The sequence below is a fragment of the Corvus kubaryi genome, unplaced genomic scaffold (assembly GCF_017639235.1).
Source record: "Corvus kubaryi isolate FWS band 111438036 unplaced genomic scaffold, C.kubaryi_AGA036_p1.0 split1-37374, whole genome shotgun sequence".
In the NCBI taxonomy this organism is placed as follows: Eukaryota; Metazoa; Chordata; class Aves; order Passeriformes; family Corvidae; genus Corvus; species Corvus kubaryi.
The window spans coordinates 1,573,790-1,592,142 of NW_024582079.1; the positions used below are offsets into that span (position 1 = coordinate 1,573,790).

The 18,353-nt window shown below is 58.8% G+C and overlaps 2 protein-coding genes across 4 annotated transcripts; one reads left to right on the forward strand and one right to left on the reverse strand.

Annotated features, from left to right (window-relative positions):
• The first annotated feature begins 1,769 nt into the window (after positions 1–1,769).
• Positions 1,770–8,631, forward strand: LOC121657821 (cationic amino acid transporter 2-like). 3 transcript variants are annotated; one of them, XR_006013722.1, is made up of 10 exons: positions 1,770–2,271; positions 3,403–3,775; positions 3,880–4,035; positions 4,292–4,460; positions 4,717–4,853; positions 5,221–5,443; positions 5,907–6,043; positions 6,399–6,501; positions 6,633–7,301; positions 7,865–8,631. XR_006013722.1 is itself a non-coding variant. In XM_042013952.1 (9 exons), the coding sequence occupies exons 1-9, from the start codon at positions 2,263–2,265 to the stop codon at positions 7,153–7,155; spliced, it is 1,830 nt and encodes a 609-aa protein (XP_041869886.1). In that variant the 5' UTR covers positions 1,770–2,262; the 3' UTR covers positions 7,156–7,617. The 3 variants fall into 3 exon arrangements, 2 of the variants coding, with proteins under 2 accessions (XP_041869886.1, XP_041869888.1); XM_042013952.1 differs by lacking the exon at positions 7,865–8,631 and having other exon boundaries at positions 6,633–7,617; XM_042013954.1 differs by lacking the exon at positions 7,865–8,631 and having other exon boundaries at positions 6,399–6,723.
• Positions 8,632–9,539: 908 nt separating this feature from the next.
• Positions 9,540–18,323, reverse strand: LOC121657822 (coiled-coil domain-containing protein 69-like). The gene is made up of 9 exons (XM_042013955.1): positions 18,066–18,323; positions 12,926–12,995; positions 12,327–12,478; positions 12,044–12,119; positions 11,784–11,857; positions 11,448–11,549; positions 11,142–11,261; positions 10,809–10,906; positions 9,540–10,633 (listed from the first exon to the last, which is right to left on the reverse strand). Exons 1-9 carry the CDS (start codon positions 18,111–18,113, stop codon positions 10,465–10,467), a joined length of 909 nt encoding a protein of 302 aa, XP_041869889.1. The 5' UTR covers positions 18,114–18,323; the 3' UTR covers positions 9,540–10,464.
• Between the last annotated feature and the right edge of the window lie 30 nt (positions 18,324–18,353).

Consider the following 18,353-nt stretch of genomic DNA (forward strand, 5'->3'; position numbering starts at 1 on the left):
GCGCCCAATGTCCCCCGCAGCATCACCCTGCCCCTGCCCGGCTGTGGAGAAGGGGGTCGCCTGGCACAACAGCCCCACTGGTGTGAGCAGGGGCACTGTGCCAGCGGCGGTGACACGCACACCACCAGGCAATACCGGTGATTGCATTTCAGCTACGGAAATGTCACTCACCCCTGCTGACCCCCAGCTGTGGTTTCCTGGTGAACACCAGGCGCAGGGTGCCCCACGGCCTCCTGGTCCTGCCGCCTGCCACGTCCTCCTGCACCGAATCAACCCTTCCCTGCTCATGGCTGGGAAATGTCCGTCCCTGGCTCTCTGCAGGAGCCAGAGGATGGAAGAATGGCTGGACATTGGCCCCCAGGACCTGCTTAAGGAGGGAGGTGCTGACCAAGGCTCTGCAGTGAGCACCCCTGCGGCACGACCCGAGCTGGCACCATGAGCTGGTTTTCCCCCCAACCATCTCTTCCCATGCTGCAGACACAGGGATGAGGTGCAGGCTGAGTCTCTCCAGGATGCTCCTGGCAGGCTGTGCCATTGCCTGCAGTGCCCCGAGGCCGTTTCCTTCCCTGCCTCACCCACGTTAACCCGGCTCCTTCTTTGCCACCACCCTTTGCCCAGCCAGCACAGAAGCCACAGCAGGGCTGGAGGCCCAGTCTGACAGCAGCAAGAGCAGATAAACTCAAGGGACCCCTGGAGATGCTGAAGGCTGCTGGTGTGTAACCTTTCAGGCATCCCAGCCCTGGTGGTACTCACTGGCTTGAGCATCTCTCTGGGGCTGCAAGGCAGCTGAGCTGCTCAGCCCTGCCCGTCCCGGGCAGCACGGACCCCAGGCTGGGTGTGACATACCCGATGGCTGGCATGCAGCCATAGGGCTGTGCTCCCCTGGAGGCAGCCTGGGAGGGTGAGACCTTCACGGCCAGCTAGCACTGGCTGCTCCTTCCTGCCCTGTTTTTCCCTCAGGGCAATGTTCCCTTGGGCTGGCATTGGTATCTGGAGACCTCGCTCATGTGAGATGGCGTGGGTGACAAGCAGGGCTTTGTTCACCCTGTGCTGCAGTGTGGGACAACAGCCCTGCTCTCCTCGTGGTGCCCCTGGCTGTGCCATGGTGTGCTGAGCCCCCCTGCCCCAGAGGTGCTCACAGTGCCCAGCAGCTCACAGGGTGCTCTAGATATGGGGCTGCCCCATAGAGCCAGGACAAGGCAGCCTTGTGGTTAGAGTGTACATCTATGCTTTAGATGCTCTGGATCCTTCCTTGCTTTGCTCCTGCATGGCTCCTGCTCCCTTCCTCTGTTCCTTGCAAGCTGAAAGCCAGAGGATGGGCTGAGCCCCAGCCTGAGAGGTTTTTGTTACCAAGTACTGTAAGCAGACTCAGACTGAGCGCTATCTACAATAAAACCAAAATTAGGTCTTCACCCCAAAACACCATCTTCCAGCCTCTCCTCAGAGCCCAGACTTGGTCCTCTTCTCCCAGCATGCTGGTGACCAACCAGGTCACCCCATCATGGCCTCTCCTTGCCAGGAGCAGCCCTGCAGAACAGCCATGCTGGTGTCCAAGGACACTCATGTGCCTTAGTGGCCCCAAGCAGCCTACCTGGGACCCCCACCCACACAGCCCTGTGCCCTGGACTAAGCCCAGCCCCTGCTTGCACTCTGCTGCTCAGCCCTGTGTGCTGCAGCCCAAGAATGCCCAAATACCAGGAAAGTGCAAGCAGCCTCAGGACTTTGCTTCAGGGAGTTACAGCTGAATATGCTGCTGCAAACGTCCTGTGGAGCTGGGTCTGTGCTCCTCTGCCTTGCTGCTGCAGTCCCTTTTGGGACCTGTTCACCTCCTGCCGTGTTCCCCAGGGGCAGCTGGGGTCAGTCATAGCTGTAGGTGCACACGCCCCTAAACACTGCTCCTCTCTGCTTGCATTTCCTCCAAAACCAGCTCCACCGAGGTGGAGATGTGGGTCCTGGTGCGAGGGAGCAGGGACAGAGGGAGGGGGTTCTCCCTCCCACCTGCCCAGGCAGCTTGGAAAAGTGAATTAAACTCCCTCAATAATGCCTCTGAGCCTATTAGCATTGCAGGCTGTGTGTATGATTTGGAAGGCGTTGTGGGAAAAATATTTCCGCATAGATTTCCCATTGCGCAGCCTGGAGCGGTGGTCAGCGGGGGGGAGGGCCAGGGCACTCCCAAAAGGGATTTAAGGGCAGAGTGTAAGGGGGGCTTGCCTGGGGCTCGTCGTCCCCACCAGCTCGCCGCTGGAGCAGTTTGCCCCAAGGATGGCCGGGGTGAGTAAAATCACCGGGGCGAGGTGCCCTGGGCGGGGCTGGGGTTGCGCAGAGGGTGGGTGCTGCTGGGGGGGCGGGAGGGTGGCGGCTTCTCACTCCCAGGGGACAGCATTTGTCCTGGAGATCAGAGCTCCCCGTGCCACAAGGAGCACCTCATCCTGCGGGTCTGGGTGCCGGGCAGGGTTGTCCCTTTGTCCCCCAGTTCCACGCCACAGCGGGGATCCCATGTCCCCTGTGCCACGGGGCTGTGCCACTGGACAGGGTTTCCACCCAGCTCCCGGCCGTGTAAGTATCAGGTTATGGACTTTGGAGCGTTGGCACGGATTTTGCTTTGCTGTGGGGTAACCTGGAGGTCCTGGCAGCACCGCGGGATGTGAAGGCAGGTTCTCCAATCCTGGAGCTCCTGCGAAAGGGTGTGCAGGATGGGGGAAGGCACACAAATCCCGGGTATGCCATGCCAAGCACCCCCTTCCCCCCAAGCACAGATGTCACACAATTTGGGGTTTCTGCCTGCCTGACATCCCCACTGGTGCCCCCAGCAAGCCACAGCATCGCTGCACGGGCTGATGGCCCAGGGGATCCAGACCTGAGCTGTGCCATTGACCCACAGTTACAGGTGCTGTGGGAGCATCTCCAGCTGAGCGAGTGGGTCCTTCCTGGTGCACTTCAAGGCAACTTCCAGGAGCAGAGCATCTCCCATCCCTCCTTCTCTGGCATGGTTTCTGCATTTCAAATAGTTTCAGTGTCAAAGCTGGGATAATCCTGGCTGTGTATTCCTGCTGGGGAGGCTTCTGGGGCAACAGGACTTTCTGAGCTGGCAGGGGGACAAGCAGGTGTCCTTGTCCCCTCTCACAAGTTGGACAGAGCCAAACAAACCCCAGTCATGCATTGCTCTACTTGTCACTGGGGATGAGAGAGCAGCACAGCTGCTTTAGCCCCATCTTGCTCCAAAATGGGCTGTTTTTTCTGGCAGAGATAGACAACAGGCAGCACCCAGTGAGTGCAGAAGCACTGTGTGAATGGTGGGAGCTGCTAGCAAATCACTGAGGCTGGGTTTTTGTCACATCCCCAGGGTGGTCAGTGCCCGTGGGGCAGCAGTGTCCTCATGCCTGCTGCTTTCCTCTCCCACAGATGCCGAGCTGTGGCCACCTACACTCTGTGCCGAAGCTGCTTTCCCGCAGAAAACGAGTCCCAGCCAGCTCAGAGGGCTCCAGCCTCCGCCGCTGCCTCTCCACCGTGGATCTGGTTGCCTTGGGAGTGGGCAGCACGCTGGGGGCTGGTGTCTATGTCCTGGCAGGGGAGGTGGCCAAGACCAGCTCTGGCCCGAGCATCGTCCTTTCTTTCCTGATTGCAGCTGTGGTGTCTGCCCTGGCAGGGCTGTGCTATGCCGAGTTTGGGGCCCGTGTGCCCCTGGTTGGCTCTGCCTATCTCTACAGCTACGTGACAGTGGGCGAGCTCTGGGCCTTCCTCACTGGGTGGAACCTGCTGCTGTCCTACGTCATCGGTATAAGGCCCTCTCGATCCCTCTCACCACTGTGTTGGTGGCTTTGCTGGGTGTCCTTTGAGACCTCCCAGAACCACCAGAACACAGCCATCACCTCTCCCCAGGTACTGCCAGCGTTGCCCGGGCCTGGAGTGCTACCTTTGACCAGCTCCTCGGCAAGAAGATGGGGAGATTTTTGGGTGCTCACGCAGCCATGAGCTCTGTGGGGCTGGCAGAGCACCCAGATGCCTTTGCTGCTGGCCTGGTGGTCCTGCTGGCAGGTAGGTGCCTCCTTCTGTTCCACCTTCCATGAGGTACGATGAGCTCCTCACCCCACTGTGGGCTCTTTAGGATGGTGCTGACCCCATCTGAGACTTTACCATTTCCCTGAGCAAAGAACGGGGAATAGAAAGGGAATCTGGGGAAATCTGCAAGTTGTCCTGAATTTACCACTGCCCCCCTTTTCCACCCTCCCCAGTAATGTCTACCCTGGCATCATCCAGGGAGCTCATCCAGTTTTGATGTTTTATTCTCCAGGTCTTCTTTCCTTTGGAGTGAAGGAGTCCACCATGGTCAACAGAGCCTTCACAGCTCTCAACGTGCTTGTCCTGCTCTTTGTCACAGTGAGCGGCTTCATCAAAGGTGACACAAGCAACTGGAAGCTCAGGGAGGATGACCTATCACGGGCAGCTGCCCACAAGGCTGGGTATGAGAGGCTTCACTCTCCCTGTGCTGCTTTCAGAGTGGGATGGGAAATCAACCCCCAGTGCTTTATCCCAGGAAATCTCACTTTCTCTGTTTGTCCCTCTTGGCAATGTGTCAAAGAGCCAAAGTCCTAAGCCCTGCTGGGTTGATGCTGAGGGTTGAGCAGGTTGCATGGACTGTTCATCCTGGATGACCCCAGCCTGGGATCCCATTGCACTGACCCCCCTGCGCTGCCTGACTCTTCCTCCTCCTCCCAGGAACCAGTCCATGGCCGACAACATGACCAGTGCCTTTGGGGTGGGAGGCTTCATGCCCTATGGTTTCACTGGGACCTTGGCTGGAGCCTCTACCTGTTTCTATGCCTTTGTTGGATTTGACTGCATCACTACCACAGGTAAGTGAGGTGGGGGTGCTGCTGGTGAGACCCCCCTGCAGGCTGGGAGGCTGTGGCTGTGACTGTCCCCACAGCCCTGGGAACTGGTGTAAGGCTGGGAAATGGGCACATTCCCAGCTCTGTGCTGCAGCCACCCTCTCCTGCCCGTCCTAAGAGTCCATGTGAAATGTCTAGGCTAATCCTGAAGGAGAGATGTTCTCTATCCCAGTATCCCTGGGGCTCAGGAGGTCCAGTGGTCCTTGCTAGAAGGTCTCTGTGTCCTTTCTTGCGGGGATATAGGATCTGCTCTCCAGCCTGAGCTGGGCTCTTAGCATGCCATGCACATTAAATGAGCATCTGTTCCTACAGCTGAGCTTGTCCTCCCCAGGGGAAGAAGTGAGGGACCCGCAGAGATCCATCCCCATGGGCATCATCCTCTCCCTCCTCATCTGCTTCCTGGCATACTCTGAGGTGTCTGCTGCCCTCACCCTGATGATGCCCTACTACCTCCTAGACACCATGAGCCCACTCCCAGTGGCTTTTGAGTACATTGGCTGGAGCAGTGCAAAGTACGCTGTGGCTGCGGGGTCACTGTGTGCCCTGACCACCAGGTGAGGGGCATCCTCTGATGGCGGTTCTATGGTTCAGAGCAAGGGACTGGATCTGTAACACATCCAGGAGATGTCCCCAACCCCTTCCTCCTGAATTCCTCCTTGCCTTTCCTGCTTGGCCAAAATCCCTTCCACATAAATCCTGTTGTTCCCAGCCTCGCCCTTCCTGATAAGGGAGAGCAGCCAAACCCCTTGGTGTGACACTGGAGGAGGTGGTCAGGTGACACTGTGTCCACAAGAGTGGGCTGGGGTGTTCTGGCATGCACAGGGCTCCTGGTGACTGCAGACATCTCTTCCCTGATAATGTCCCTCATTTGATGATGAGGAAGGTGATGACCTTGTCAGAATGGTCTTGAGAAGGTCATGGAACATACAGGTGAATGGGAGTTCCCTTGGGAGCAAAAGACAGGATGGCACCTCCTGGATTCCTCCCCTTTTCTCCCCCATCTCCTCTCTCATGCAGCCTCCTGGGCTCCATGTTCCCCATGCCACGGATCCTGTATGCAATGGCTCGAGACAGGCTCCTCTTCAAACCTCTGGCCAAAGTTAGTCGCCGTCAGTGCCCGGTGGTGGCAACTCTGGTGTCTGGGGGAGTGGCAGGTGAGTGAGTGCTTGGCTTACCCTTAACTGTGAGCAGGGCTTGGTGGGTGTCCTTTCTCCCTCTCACTTGCCTGTAGCTGTTTGAGCACTGTCTCTCTGCCCAGAGACAGACCTCCTCATGGTGGGCCAGGACCATGGCCTCGATGGTGTTCCAGACACTGGTTCAGCCTCTCTGCACTGCCAGGCAGGAGGTGACAGGATGCTTCGTACTCGTGCACAAAGCATCACCAGTTCATCGAGGTTCTGTTGCAGTGGGTCTCAGGGGGACATGGGGAGGTCAGGACAGTATGACTGAGGTGAGCAAAGCAGCACTGCCAGCTCTGCTGGGAGGCTGAAAGGGCTTTTCTCCCCGCAGCTCTCCTGGCCCTTCTCTTTGACCTGAAAGCCCTGGTTGACACCATATCCATTGGCACACTGCTGGCCTACTCGATGGTGGCTGGCTGTGTGCTGCTGCTCAGGTGAGACTGCTGGGGACAGGGGACAGGGCTCACCCAGCTTCTGATGTGGGCCATGCCTGGGGCAAGGCTCTGGCCTGGGTGCACTGCAGGTGCAGGTTTATGTGCATTGATATCCAATGTCTGCTCCTCAGGTATCAGCCTGAACCCAGCACCTGGGACACTCCTGTGGGGAAGGTCCCAGCTGTGCAGCTCTGGTGGGACCACTTGGTTCGGCCGCCCCCCCATCCCACCCCTCGCTCCTCTGCTGTGGTGGTCTGGGCTCTGACAGCTGTAGGTGTGTCTGGGAATGATGGATGGGCTCCATGGGGAGCTGGTGTGGGGGGACCCATGGGGGGCATCCCTACTGTAGCAAGGGCTGGCAGGTTCCTGCCCAGTGGAAACCCCCCAGCAGCAGATGCAGGGGCTGCCTGGCTCCTTCCTGCCCTCACCCCACTGCCACGCAGCTGGCTGCCCCAAGAGGACCTCAGGAAACCTCCCACTCCCTCTGCTTCCCAGACAGGAGAGAAAAGCGAAACCCACCATGAGAAGCCACCCAGCTGTGTCCCCTGGTTGTTCTTTGTCCCACCATGGCAGCCTGGGAGAGGGATGGGCCCAGCCCAGGGAAGCTGCCCTGACACTGTGGTCCCTCTGCAGCCGCCCTGGCCTGTGCCCTGAGCTGGGTGAGCGCTGCTGGGCTGCCCTGCCTGCGGGCTGCAGGTGCCTGGTGCATCACAGCTCTGGCCCTGCTTCTCCTGGGGATCCTGATGGCAGCTCTTCTCATCTGGAGGCAGCCTCAGAACCAGGACAAAGCATCCTTCATGGTGAGCACCCAGCCCAGCCTGTGGGACATGCCCAGGGAGAAGGTCCTGGGGCACTGAGTGCAGGCAAGTTCTGCAGCCCTGTGGGGAAAGGGTGGCACTGGGGGATGTTCCCTCAGCGTTAGGTCAGGCAGATCTTTGCTGCATCCACATTAATAAGGTACTGCTGGAGGCAGCATGTAGCTCACAGGGTTCTCCATAGGGACCGTAAGGGTTCTTCTCCCCCATGGCCTGAGAGCTGAAGGGGCATCTCCCAGCTGAGCCCAGTGCCTGCTGGGGAATCAGAGCTGTTCTCCAGTAAAAAGATACCCGGCCTTAACACCCTGGCTTAGTTTTGTGAGTGCTTTGCTGCCTCCCACCTCAAATCCTGCTGTACCTCCTGCCCCAGTGCAGGACCTGTCAACCAAAACACCCTCCACAAGCATCCCTCTCCAGCACAGGCTGCAGTCCCAGCTTGGATCTCAGAGCCTCACAGCCAGGCTGGGCTTCCCCTTGCCTGTGGGCAACTAGTCAAAGCAGCAAAGAGCTGAATTTAGCTGTGGAATTTACCCTTGTGCTCCCTGCAGGTTCCCTGCCTGCCCTTCCTGCCTGTCCTCAGCATCTCCATCAACACTGTGCTGATGGCCCGGCTCAGCGCGGCCGCCTGGCTGCGCTACCTGCTCTGGATGGCTCTGGATAAGCATGGCCACTCACGGGGTTCCAGAGCTGGCACCAGCCCCTCTGGGTGGAACTCTGGTGGTTTGAGAGCCCGTGGCACTAATACTGCTCTGAACAGTGGTGGGGAGGGAGGAGATGCTGACCTTTGATGTCCAGAGGTGGTGGGAACACCCTGCCCTCTGATATGTGGCCCAAAGGAAGGGCCGAGCACTTGGTGATTGGGGGGGGAAGGAAGAGAAACACTCCATACACACCCTATTCTGCCCTTTCCCAGGTTTCCTCATTTACTTTGGCTATGGGATCTGGCACAGCACTGAGAGCCACTGGCCCGAAAGGACAGGACCCCGGGAGCTGCCGGGAATCAGAGCCAGAGAAGTGGCCCTGGAGCCCTGCAGGACTGCCCTGTGCCCATCTGCTCCGGGGCAGTAAAAGGAGATGGCTCGTCCCTGAGTGCCTGGCTCTCTCCATCCTGTGCCCAGGGGGCAAGGAATCCCCTTGGGCTGTGGGTCCCATCCCACAGAGGGGGCCAGCCCTGTCAGAGCTGCAGGAGCTGCTTCCCCGAGTCGGGTGAACCTCCCTGAGCAGCCTCACAGCGAGCCCCTGCAGAAGCAGTTCTGTTTGGAGAGGATAAAGCACACGAGTGTTTTTGCTGCTGTTACTGGGCTGGGGTTTTGGTTTTTTCCTTTGAAACCTTTCCTTGCACCCCCCACAGCCCCCTTTGCTCTCGCCCACCCTGGTCCCTCAGCTGCTCACTGTGGAGTGGGGGCTTCTCGTGCTGCCCTGACCCTCCATTTTGCCTGGGCACCCAGCCTGAGCTGACCTATCATTCCCCCCATGACTGCCAAGGTACTGCCTGCTCCAGGCTTTTCCCTCCTTACCATGGGCAAGTCCTTTTCTGCACTCATTTATTCCTCCTCCTCAGTTCCCAGAGTCCCCTTTCCCAGAGCCAGGCACATTCCTCCAAGTCCCATCCAGGATCTGCCTGTGGGGCAGTGGGACATGATACCAGATGTCCGGAGCAGGATGCCAGACCCCACCAGCCTCATATCCCTTTGTCCAGAAATCCTGATCCCTGGTGGGATTTGCTGGGGCATCCCCTGCTTTGTTGCTACAGTACCTGGGGGATGCAGGGATGATGTGTGGAGCAGAGGGTGCCCTGGGGGGACATGTTTCTGACACAACAGGCATCCCCATTTCCCCCTCTGGCCACCCCATGGAGGTGTGTGGGTAAGAGCTGGACCCCACATCCACGCTGCCTTCCTGGCTGCCCGTTCAGCTGCTCTGTTCCTGATAAGGGTCAGCACAAAGGACGGAAGTGGCTGTTGCAGTGGCCCTGATGCCTTGGCAAGGCTGGGAGGGTCTGGGTCTGCCCTGTGCTGGGAGCCCATTGAAATGAATGAAAAGAGGGAAGGAAAATGGGGATCGGCCTTAAGGGCCTCCTCTGGAGCTTCCTTGTCGAGTCTTTGTGGCACCTGCTCCCACCCTTCCCCTTCTTCCCACTGTGAGGGGTGTGGAGCACACAGCCCCACTCTGGGATGCTCTTGCACCATTCCCCCCAAACCACTGACATGGGATTCCTGAGGCTGTTGCTTCTTACAGATTTGTAATTGTTACAGCCAGCAGCACCTTGGCTGGTGCACACACACACACACACGTACAGCCCTGGCTAAACAGCCCTGGGGAGGGAACAGGCCTGTGACAGCTCTGGAGCAGTGACTCCCACCACACCCAGGGGAAAGTGCTTCTGTGCATCCAGCCCTGACCCACAGCCATGCTGGCAGCATATTCCCCGATGGGGATGCACTGGCTCGAGCAGAGCCTGATACCCCCTGGGAGGATGCTTGCTCCCTGAACTTGCAGCTCCAGCCTCTGTCCAGCTTTTGGGGGAGAAGATGGGACTGGTGGTGCTGCTGATGGACAGTGGGAACAAGGAAGGCTTGGGGTCTTCGTGGCAGTGAGCTGGGACATGCCTGGGCTGCAGGAGCAGTACCTGGGAGACATTTGCTGAAGGAGGAGGAGGTGACTGGAACAGGAGGGCGTGGGTGTGAGCTCGGCCTAGTGAGGTTAACACCCTGTCCCCAGTGCCCTCCTCATCCCCCCGGTGCTTGTATTGTCCCCATCCTGTCCTAGTGGCCTCCTCGTCGTCCTCATGCCCTGGGCAGCACTGGTGTTGTTTATACTCAGAGCCAAGCACTGGGTCAGATCCAGCCCAATGCAAGTCTTTGTGTCCTGGCTGATCCCTTTCACCCCCAGACAGCCCCTCACCAGGGGAAGGGGTGCAGGGAGTGCACGGTGGGTGGCCAGGGTCCCGCTGCAGCCCCACACGGGCTGGGGAAATGCAGGCGTAAGCGTCCCGTGAAATGCTCCATCACTCCGGTCCATGAGGCGCCCCGAGGGCTCGGCCAGCCCGGAGCCCTGCCCCGACTGGGGGCACTTGTGAGGGCAGCCCTGGGCTCACAGGGCCGGAGGGGAGCCCCGGCAGTCCCCCGGCAGCGCGGTGCCGTCGGTGCTACGTGGCGATGAGGGGCACCTCGCCGGCAGCCATGGGGAAGGGGCCGCCGTCCCCCGCGTTGAGCACACGGTACAGCAGCTCCTCCTTCTCCCGGCGAGCCTGATCCCGCAGCTGTGCCTCCTTCTCCAGCGCCCCACGGGCGGCCTGGAGCTCCTCGGACAGCTGCCTGCGGGCAGAGGGCGCAGGCTGCCGGAGCCGCCGGGCAAAGCGCCCGCCAGCCCCTCTGCTCCTCGCAGAAAGCACCCGGTGGCACCGCAGGCTGCGATGTGCTCCCGCACTGCCACCTGTCCCCCCCATCGGAGGTGCCACCTGTGCACCGGGTGGGTGGGACCAGCATTTACCTCGCCATGAGCAAGTGGTTCTGGGTGCGAACTTGCAGGTCCTCGTTCTCCTGCTGGAGGGTTTTCACCTTCTCCTCCAGCAGAAGGTTCCTCTCCTCCTGGAAGGGAAGCATGAGGGTGAGGAGGGAGCTGGGAAGCACCTCTGAACCCCCTGCCACCCCATTTTGGGTGAAATGCTGGCCTGGTGGCATTGTGCCTGCATCCCCTCCCCATGCCAAGAGAGGAAACGGGCTCCATCCACCTTTGCTCCAGCTGCAGTTTCTGGGCAGGATTAAGGTGGGTAGAAGAGCTGAAAAGAGGAAAGCCCACCTGTGACCCCCCCTTTCAACCCACCACGGTCTCCAGGTGCAGCAGCTTCTTGTCCAGCCCGTGGATGTGCTCATTCTTCATCTCAATGACGAAGTGCAGACTCTCCAGCTCCTGCTCCCAGAAGGGGCTGGGGCTCCCGTGCTCCTGCAGGGCCACCACTTGTGTTCAAAGGGCCTCAATGCCTCCCTGGGACAGGCTTTGCTCTCCCCTTCAGCTGTCCTGTGCTCCCCTCTGGTTCCAGCCCCACCCTGCCAGGATCCATCAGAGAAGCCCCTTGGCTTTGGGTCAGCACCCCGTAGCAGGTCCCCTCCCTGACACCCCTCCCTGCACCTGGATGTGCTTCTTGTAGTCTGTTCTCAAGAGTGACTCCTCCACCCGCTTCATCCTGTCCTGGAAGGATTTCAGCTGGGAATTCAGTGCCTGAATCATCTCCTAGGAGAGCCAGGGAAAAAGCAGAGTAAGAGGTATCTGGGATTTCTTTCTGAGCGTGGGGACTGCTGGGCTGTGGTATGCAAATAACCCCAGAGCTGGAGGAACTGATGTGGTCCCTGAGCACACCAGGAACTGAGGTGGCCACTGAGGAATGTGGGACACCTTGGCAGAACCAGCAGATGGTCCTCAAGCCCTTCACAGGCCCCCCGTCCCCAGGGATTTCTCTGCAGGTACCTGTAAGGCTGCTTCAGACCTGTGGTGGGACTCTGCCAGCAGCAGCTTCTCCTGCTCGTGTGCTCTCTGGAGCTCTGTGGGGGAATGTGAGCTGAGTGCCACCAGTGTGGGGACACTGGGGCAGCAGGCCCCACCTGAGCCCCACAGTGCTGGAGAATAGGGGACAGCATCACCGTGGCCCTACAGGCAGCCAAAGGGGCACTGGCAGTACCGAGGAGAGGGGAGGGGGCTGCAGGGAGCCCTGCTGCCCCGGCACGCACCTTGCAGGGTTTCCGTGTGCTCTCTCCTCAGGGCATCAAACTGTTCCTTCAGCTCCAGCTCTTTTCTCTTTTCCACCTGGGAAGCAGTCATATGAGAAATCCCAGTGGAAGGGATGCAGAGCTTCACTGCTTTGGGCTTCCTCACCCTTTCCTAGACCTGTCCTCCTCCCAAAAATGGAGCCCAGCATGTGCCAGGTCCATGATCACTGCCTGGGAAGTCCTGGCTGGTGACACGCTCCGTGCCCAGCTGCTGCCTCCAGCAGCACCAACCTTTCCAACTGACCTGGATCTCAATGTCCTGGGAGATGCTCTCACTGCCTGCCTGGCCAGCATCCCGCAGCTGCTCCTCCTCCTGGCCTTGGAGGAATCTCGCACTGTCCGTCCACTCTGGCACTGCTGCCTTCTCCCCATCCTCAGAAAGTAGGGAGGCATTGGCTGCAAGACAAACACAGCTGAAACAGCACTGGCTGCTTCCCTCTGTCTGGGCTGCCTGGACATCCTGGGCAGCTGAACCTGCCAATGTGATGGGCCAGGTTCAGCCCTGCCCTCTTCCCACTGGAGAAATACCTCCCTCCATCTCACTGGTCCAAATTAGCACTAGTTGGGATGGTGCTGGCAGGCTCAGAGAGGGCACAGAGCTTGCCAGGTCTCCTGTTCTGGGGATGACCTGTCTGACTGAGATGATGGGATGCCATTGGCTCTAGGATGCCATTGATCCATCATCTCTGGGATGCCATTGTCTCTGGAATGCTGTTTGCCCTCCTGCACCAGCATGAACCTACATCATCCCCATCCTCCCTGGTGCCATGCTGGGGTCTGTCCACTGCTTCCTTAATATCATTCTGAGACAGCACATCGAGGGAAAATCCATTTTTTTCTCACCATTCTCTGTCTTCAAGGCCGAGAGCTCCTGGGAAGCCGGACCCCTCTGCTGCTGGGCTTTTAGCTGTCTCTGGCAGAGAGAGAGGGGGCTGGAGCAAGGGGGAACAGAGAGGGGCAGGTGGCTGCAGGCAGAGAACACCCTGCACTGAGCCTGCATCAGCTCTGCTAGAACACAGCCCCTCGGGCAGCAGTGGTCCCTCCCCAGCCCCCTGCCCTCTTCCAGCCCTGAGCACCCATGGGTGTGCATGTGCTGCCCATCAGGTGGCCTCAAGCTCACACACTTCCCTGCGTCCCAGACATTTCACCATGTAGCACTCAGCTGGAAAACCCGGGGGATGCTCACAACATCCCCCTGACAGGGTGCTGGTGCAAAATAGGCTCCAGCAGCAAAACATCTGGGGGGGAGAGCAGGCAGCACTTGGCAGGGCTCCAGCTTTGGCACTCCCTTGCCACCCTCCTCCTGTCCTGGGATGCTCTGGTCAGTCTGGTCCCTGGCACCTTGCAGCCCCCAAACACAAGCCTCTGCCAGGGCCTTACACAGATGAGCTTTGACACAGCTGGAGCGGCAGTGAGAAATGAAAAATAACCATAAATCAGAGGCGATACAGCCCCTGTGCAGGGCTGGCAGCAGGCAAGAGCTGGCGGCGGCCAAGCAATGACCTCAGGAGCGCAGGAATGTGCTGCACAGCCCCGCACTCCCGCACGCTCCCACTGCTGCCACGGGGCTGAGATAACCCAGAGCCGGGAGCTGCCTCCAGCAGCACAGCTCCATGGGATGCCTTCCAGCCCTGCATGGGTTTAATTTAGGCACTTGGAGGGGAGAAGAGGGGGGGAAAAAAAAAAGAGTGGATATATTTTTATCAGTTGCTGAAAGATAGAAGCTCGCAGGCTCTCACGGCTCCGCCTCGCTGGCGCAGGGCAGATCTGGTCCCTGATGCCCATCACTGAGTTGTGCTTCTGGGCAGGGCATAGATGCACGAGCGGCGAGAAAATTCACCTGCAGACACGTTGCTGCTCTCCAGCCCCCGGCAGAGCTGCTCCTAAAAATACCGCTCCCTAAGGAAAGCAGCCGAGCTGCCTGCGGGGAGCCGGGAACCCGCTGCGCCGGCTGCTCCCCGGCTCGGCCCCGCGCACAGTGGCGCGGCCAAATACAGCCCGGATTAGGGAACCTGGCTTGGGAAAAAAGCAAGGGAAAGCAAACAGGCGTCCCTGTCTCCGCCTCCACTGCAGCCCCCCTTCTGGAGCTGGAGGGAGGCGCAGTTCCAGAGCGCAGGAGAACTCCAAGCCCCTGGGACGCCTCGGCTTTATCTTCCCTTCTATGGCATGAGCAGCCGCGGCGTTGAACGTGGCCCAGGCGAGGGGGCGAGGAGGCACCCGGCCGTCAAGAGTTCACAGGGCTTGTTTTGCTCGTTTATACAGCTCACCCTGAAAGCGTGGGTGCCCTGGGGTGCCGCTGAACCCTGGCACACCTGACTGCAGAGGGTCCCCAGGGATCCCCACCTGGCCCCTGACACACTTCATGACATTGTACATCTCCCTGGTATTTAATGTACCCATGTCCTGCGATGGGTTTTGAAGTCCAGGGATGGGGGGCAAGGAGAGAGATGAATGAGACAGTGGAGGCTCTGCAATCCTGAGGGCATCACAGGAGTCTCAAAAGGCCTCCTCCCCTCACCCCACACCGCATATTCCCCCCTTTTTTTTCACTGCAACAAAGCAAAGGCTGTGTAGGAGGAGGACCCTCCTGACACAGGGGGGTGACACAGATCTCAAGGGTTTTGGATGATCTCAGCAGATCTGAGAGCAGGATGCTGTTACCACCTCCAGGAGGGACCCCAAACCCCCAACCCAAACCACCTCTGCTGCATGTGACCTGCTCACTGGCAAAGTGATGCCCAAGGACAGAGAGCCTAAGGCTGGTCACTGCCATAGCACAGGCAATGTCCCCAGCACAGACCCAGGGAATCCTCACCTCTCCCCCACACCCCAAATCCAGCGTGATGGGGCCTGAGAGCTCCTCAGCCTCTAAAGGAAGATGATTTGAGACACCTGCACTGAACTCAGAAATAGCTGAAGCGAGCAACAGGTTCACCAGAATCAACAGACAAATCTAAATACTTGCCCTGAGGCTATGAGTGAGGCACCTTCCTACCTCTAGGAGCAATTAAAAGTGTCTAGAGCTAATTTTAGTCATAAGCACTCAATTGTCCTTTGGGTTAAAAGCTCCACCTCTGGGGTGAAAAGCAAAATTTGGCTGAGAGCTCTGAAATATGGAGGGACTTTCCATTGCCACTTCCAGAGCAGCTTTCTGGCACCCCGTGCCTCTGGTATTGCCTGGCGCATTTTAGAGAGCTGGAAAATCATCCTGGAATCTACTCTGTGTGTGTGGAAGGAGCAGGTTGGGAATTGCTCCAGCTGGAACAGTTTTGGCCAGGGGAAGAAGCAGCCTGATACATCCTGCAGGTGGGGGCCATCCACAGTGTAGCTTATCCTATAAAGTCTTGGAAACCTCTGCCAAAAATACCTTCCAGCTATGAAAAAACCAAAAGTATCTACATTCTTAAAACTAAATATTTCTAATAGCCTGGAGCAGAACTGTTTATAGATGGATTAATAGGGATTTCCAACAGGACCTGAGTCATCTCCAAGGGTGCTGGGGTAGGGAGCACCAGTGCAGAGCAGCCGGCACAGTGCGAGCAGCCAAGGTGGCTGCAGCCTCTGCTTCAGCTCTTAGCGTGAGGTGGGGTTTTGGACCGTATTTTTCTTCCTCTTTTCCTGTTTTACAAGTACATTAAGCAATTCAACCATGCAACCTAGCAGAGGAAATCACAAAGAGGCAGGAAATGAGTATTTAAATCCTGTCTCTGCTCCTGGGGAGGAGGTTTTGCTTTGTGGTTGTGGAGAAGGGGGCCAGGATTTGGTCCATGACTGTAACACCTCCCAGGACCTGCAGCAGATGCTCAGTGCTGCCAGAGCAATGCTGGCACAGGTCTGTGGGACCTGTCTTTAACCTGGCTGCTGTCTTTTCTCCAGTGATGGTGATGGTTGTGTTAGAAGGTGATTATCACCTCCCCTACAGTCAGATCTGTGCCGCAGACCATAGGCAAACACTTCACACTGTTGACAGCCTCGAGTTTTGCATTCTGACCCTTCCCTGACTCCTGGTGCTACGTACAGTTCCTAGCTCTTCAAAATAAATTCACCCGAGCCCTGGAAGGCGGCCAAGCCTCAGCCCTGATCTTTTGGGAAGGCAACTTGGCCTCTCTCATGCCAGGAGCGTGACCAAAGTGCGAGCGGTGACCGTGAGTGGCCAAGCACGGGTGGATGGAGCTGAAGGGGAAGGAAATCCCGGGGACAGCGCCTGCAGCTCAGGGCTGGGTTCTCTCTGTGCCTCCGTTATCACCCCGCTGCCCGCAGACTGGTGCCAGAGAAGAATGAGGCCGCCAAGGCGCCTCCCCCAGGGCACACAGCGGCTCCTGGTATGTCATCCACCCACCAGACCCAACCCAGCACCAGCTCCTCAAGGTCACCTCAAACCCGGCACTGGCCTCAAAAGCCTCTGCAGCCCCCAGCCCTAGTAGAGTCCCCAACCCTGTGACCTGCACATGGCTTCTGGCTGGCCTTGCCCCCAGGGTGTGACGTCTCCCCCAACCCCAAGCAACCCCAAGTCCACCCATCTTGCAACTGTGCAAGTCCACCCATCAGCAGTGGAAGGTGAAGGTCTCCCATCCTGCCTTTTGGTGCTTGGGACATGAGAACGTGGACAGGAGTGGCCCCACGCCTGCCCTTATGCCTTTTAGCCATAACGGGGATTTTAGGTGCTGCTTTCAGAATGACTTTCAGCCACAGCAGCAGGGCTGTTTTATGGGTTACAAGTGTTGGTGGGGAGTGCACAGGGCTGAGCAGAGGAGCTCGAGAGCAGGCAAGTGCAGGAAGGGAAGTGTCTGCAGGCAAATGACAAATTTCCGTGTTTCGGTAAACGTGGGGCTCTCAGCACCTGGGGCCTTGGGGCTGCTGTTTCTCCCTGTCCTATGCCCGTTCTTGAAAGCTCTCAGAGTCACAAAACGGCCCAAAAGTGTCTGATCTTATGACATAGCAGAGTGGGATTTTTTCCATGATGTGGAGAAGTGACCAAGCCTGCAAGTGCTGTAAATAAAGGCACTTGTTGGCTGCAGGGCTGTGCGAGCTCCGTGCCTGCTCCCCCTGCACATCCAGCAGTGGGTTCTGTGGTCCTGGGCAGCCGGGCTCTCACAGCTGGGTCTGCAAAGGGCCACCTGTGCCAGGGGCATGGCAGCACCATGGGGCCTTTCTGCCTTCCCTCCTTCCCCTGCCACCCTCCAGCAATCACAACACCCAACACCAGTAAGCACAGCACATCCGACAGCAAAAACATCTCCCGAGGTTAGGGGTGCGGCACTGGGGCAGCATGAGCACATCAAATAATGAAAATAGTAACAATAATAATGATAATAGCAATCAGCAAATAATTTCAGACCTCATGGAAGAGCTCTTCAGTACAGAGCAACATGCTGAGATCTGAGGGGGACTCAAGAGTGTTCCACTATAGGAGTGTTCCCCTACAGGAGTGATGCCTTCAGCACAAGGGGACACAACCTTTGGGATGAGGGACGATGGTATGGGAGGCTGGCAGAGGTCTAGCTGGGGGTACCCATGCCCGTCTTCTATGGGACCAGCATTCCCAACAGGCATTGTCATCCCAGATGCTGCATCCCCTTAATTATGGAATTCCCGTGACGTGGGGGTGAGCCTGGAGGGGTGCAGGAGGGTGCAGAAGGATGCAGAAGGGCGGGTGGCTGCCAGCTCTCATTGTCCCCGCTGCCACCTCCCCCACCACAATGCCGGTGGGGTCCCACGCAGCCGGGGACAGCCACACCGCCCGGCCCCACCGCTCCCCGGCGCAGGGAGGAACCCACGCCGGGTGCCCCCAACACCCCTCGTCCCCAGCAGTGCAAGCAGGGCTCCCCGCAAACATCAGCCCCACGCGAACCCCAACTCCATCAAACCCCGACAACGCGTACCCTCGGTCCCACGAGAGCCCGACCCCACGGAGCCCCGACCCCGAGCGAAGCCCAGCCCAAGCCCAGCCCAGCCCAGCCCAAAAAGCTTCCGCAGCCGCTACCTCGGCACCGACGGGGCAGCAGCGCAGGGCGCTGCCGGTGCAGCCCATGGAGCCCCGGCGGGACCCGCTCAGCCACGGGGCGCGGGGCGCGGCATCCCCTGGCGAGCGGCACCGGGCGGGACGGGACGGGACGGGATGAGCCGCCCCAGCTGGCAGGCAGAAAAAAATAATTAAAAAAAGAAGTAATAAAAAAGTCCGGCAGCTGCTGACAGGCAGCGCCGGGAGAGGGTGCTCTGCACCCCCGAGCCGCGGGCAGGGCCCCATGCCGCAGCCTGCCCGCCCCCGGGG

What these genes read in the sequence shown, in the direction of transcription:
- LOC121657821 (XM_042013952.1), top strand. An exon ending in GCAGCTGCCCACAAGGCTGG is followed by an intron (nt 4,461 to 4,716) that starts GTATGAGAGGCT and finishes TCCTCCTCCCAG; the next exon opens with GAACCAGTCCATGGCCGACA. An exon ending in CTGTGTGCCCTGACCACCAG is followed by an intron (nt 5,444 to 5,906) that starts GTGAGGGGCATC and finishes TCTCTCATGCAG; the next exon opens with CCTCCTGGGCTCCATGTTCC.
- LOC121657822 (XM_042013955.1), bottom strand. Translation starts at nt 18,113, where the DNA reads ATGGGCTGCACCGGCAGCGCCCTGCGCTGCTGCCCCGTCGGTGCCGAG. An exon ending in GCACACGGAAACCCTGCAAG is followed by an intron (nt 11,858 to 12,043) that starts GTGCGTGCCGGG and finishes ATTCCCCCACAG; the next exon opens with AGCTCCAGAGAGCACACGAG. An exon ending in TGCTGCACCTGGAGACCGTG is followed by an intron (nt 10,907 to 11,141) that starts GTGGGTTGAAAG and finishes CTTCCCTTCCAG; the next exon opens with GAGGAGAGGAACCTTCTGCT.